Source organism: Hakea prostrata, chromosome 3 (assembly GCF_041222555.1).
Source record: "Hakea prostrata isolate BN-2017 chromosome 3, UWA_Hpros_2, whole genome shotgun sequence".
Classification (NCBI taxonomy): Eukaryota; Viridiplantae; Streptophyta; class Magnoliopsida; order Proteales; family Proteaceae; genus Hakea; species Hakea prostrata.
Window position 1 is genome coordinate 30,955,349 of NC_142602.1, and position 1,898 is coordinate 30,957,246.

The 1,898-nt window shown below is 39.2% G+C and overlaps 1 protein-coding gene across 1 annotated transcript; it reads right to left on the reverse strand.

Moving 5' to 3' along the window:
• Nucleotides 1–964: 964 nt before the first annotated feature.
• On the reverse strand, nt 965–1,898 carry LOC149022060 (uncharacterized). The gene has a single exon (XM_089147236.1). It carries the CDS (start codon nt 1,763–1,765, stop codon nt 1,205–1,207), a length of 561 nt encoding a protein of 186 aa, XP_089003362.1. The 5' UTR covers nt 1,766–1,898; the 3' UTR covers nt 965–1,204.

Sequence of the window (1,898 nt, forward strand, 5' to 3'; positions counted from 1 at the left end):
CTGTTAAGGGAAGGGATATCAATCTCCCAAGTAATCTCTTTCTTCTTAAACACGTTATAACTTTCAAGTCAAAAAGAGTCCTAAAGGAAAAGAAAATATATAAAACCAATGATTTCAAAGATGCAGTTGATAAATTGTTTTCGATAGGGAACACTTTTTCGCTCCCAATCCTCAAATCCATGGTCTACAAATGATCCTACAATTATAGTTTTGAATGTTGTCTCGAGTGTATTTGAATTGAATGTCTTCTTTATTAGCAAAACTCCATAACAAGAATGTGAAAATGGTGAAAATCACTCGGACAGAATTTCACTAGTTCTTTTCTACTCCTCTCTCAAACATATGAGACACTATTTGTATGGGTTTTTGGAAACTTCAAGGGGGGAATCAAAATGATCCTGCAATTATAACCTGCTTAAAGTGTTTTGAGTTCCATATACAGAAAAGAAGCATTTCCAAAAGGTTTTGAGCTCACCGATCAGTCATTTTGAAGTGCTCAAAAATTCTGAATACGACCTGCCATGTACAGTGGTGAATGCTACATTTTGGTATCCAGAGCTCCTTCATTCAAGATTTCTCTGAAGAGCTTTAAGAGATCCCCATTTCTAGCCATAAGCAATTGATGCATTTTATCAAACATCAGACGTGCAATCTTTGAAATTCCGACCCAGATTTTAAACCAGGGTGCGAAATTTGGAAGGAAACGTTGGCCTGGGATGGGTCAGAGAGGGAACAAACAGTTCCTATGATAGAAGATGTGAAGGGTTCATGTAATAGAACCCATAGTTGTGGGAAACGTTGTAGATTCATGTCTACTCAGTTTAATATTTTGAGCAAGAGCAATTTTGAAAATTCAAATTTCCTTCAACATTAGAGAAATGTGCAATTCCGCTATGAGCATCTTCTTTTACTTGTAAAATTTTTCAATCCAAAAAGAGTAAATAAAGTGAATCAATTGGTACTGGAGAATGATATGTAGAACAGCAAAGATAATTGGTACTGGAGAATCACCAGATTCATATATTAAATTAATAGCCAAAATACAATATGCAAAGCAAACAGTTTACAATCAAGAACAATTACTCATCCAATAGAAACATAATAAATAAATAAATAAATAATAATCATAGATCATCTTTGTTTCATCACCAGAATGACACCAAAGCGAATTTCCCAATTGAGACCACAGAAACCCGCACATCTCTTAGACTTGGAATGGCCATGGCCAGTCCTTAGGGACCTCCTCTTGAACCTTAGCACTCCTCTTCATTGCATTAGTGTTAGCACCATCTCCCTCCACAAAAGCATAGTACCTCAACACAAAGGCAAGTGATAAGACAACCCATTCAAGACAAAAGATCAACACGCAAAGCCCACCTGCCATTCTCAAAATCACAACACCATCTTCTTCCCTGACGTAGGATTTCAAACCTTGTAAGAAATCTCCTGTTCTTGTAAAGACGAGTACTGAAACTGACCCTTGAAATATAGCCGTTAGGACTGTAAACACCATGTGGGCTGCGTACCATCGGTTAGTTCCAGAGGAGGCGGCGGTGCAGCCGGAAATTGCGCCGGCGATGGTGAAAACGTGGAGGAGGATGAGGAAAAGGCCGCAAACTGACGGCAAGAGCCGGAGAGAGAGTGTGAGGAAGATACAGCTTGAGGCAGCACCCAAGAGGAGGTAATTGCAGAGAAGGAAAACCTTTGTGACTCGGAATTCTGCGGGGTTTGATGGGTTTGAAGCAACGTTCATCGAAATCCCCATTGTTGGTATAACTGAAGTCACTGATTAATTTTCTGATCTGAAGCAACTGAGATGCGAGAAGATGGACAAGATGGACTCTTGAGTGTGGTTTAAGCTGTAGAGCTTGAATGAAGAATGAGTGAGAGATGAGGGA

What these genes read in the sequence shown, in the direction of transcription:
- LOC149022060 (XM_089147236.1), bottom strand. Translation starts at nt 1,765, where the DNA reads ATGGGGATTTCGATGAACGTTGCTTCAAACCCATCAAACCCCGCAGAA.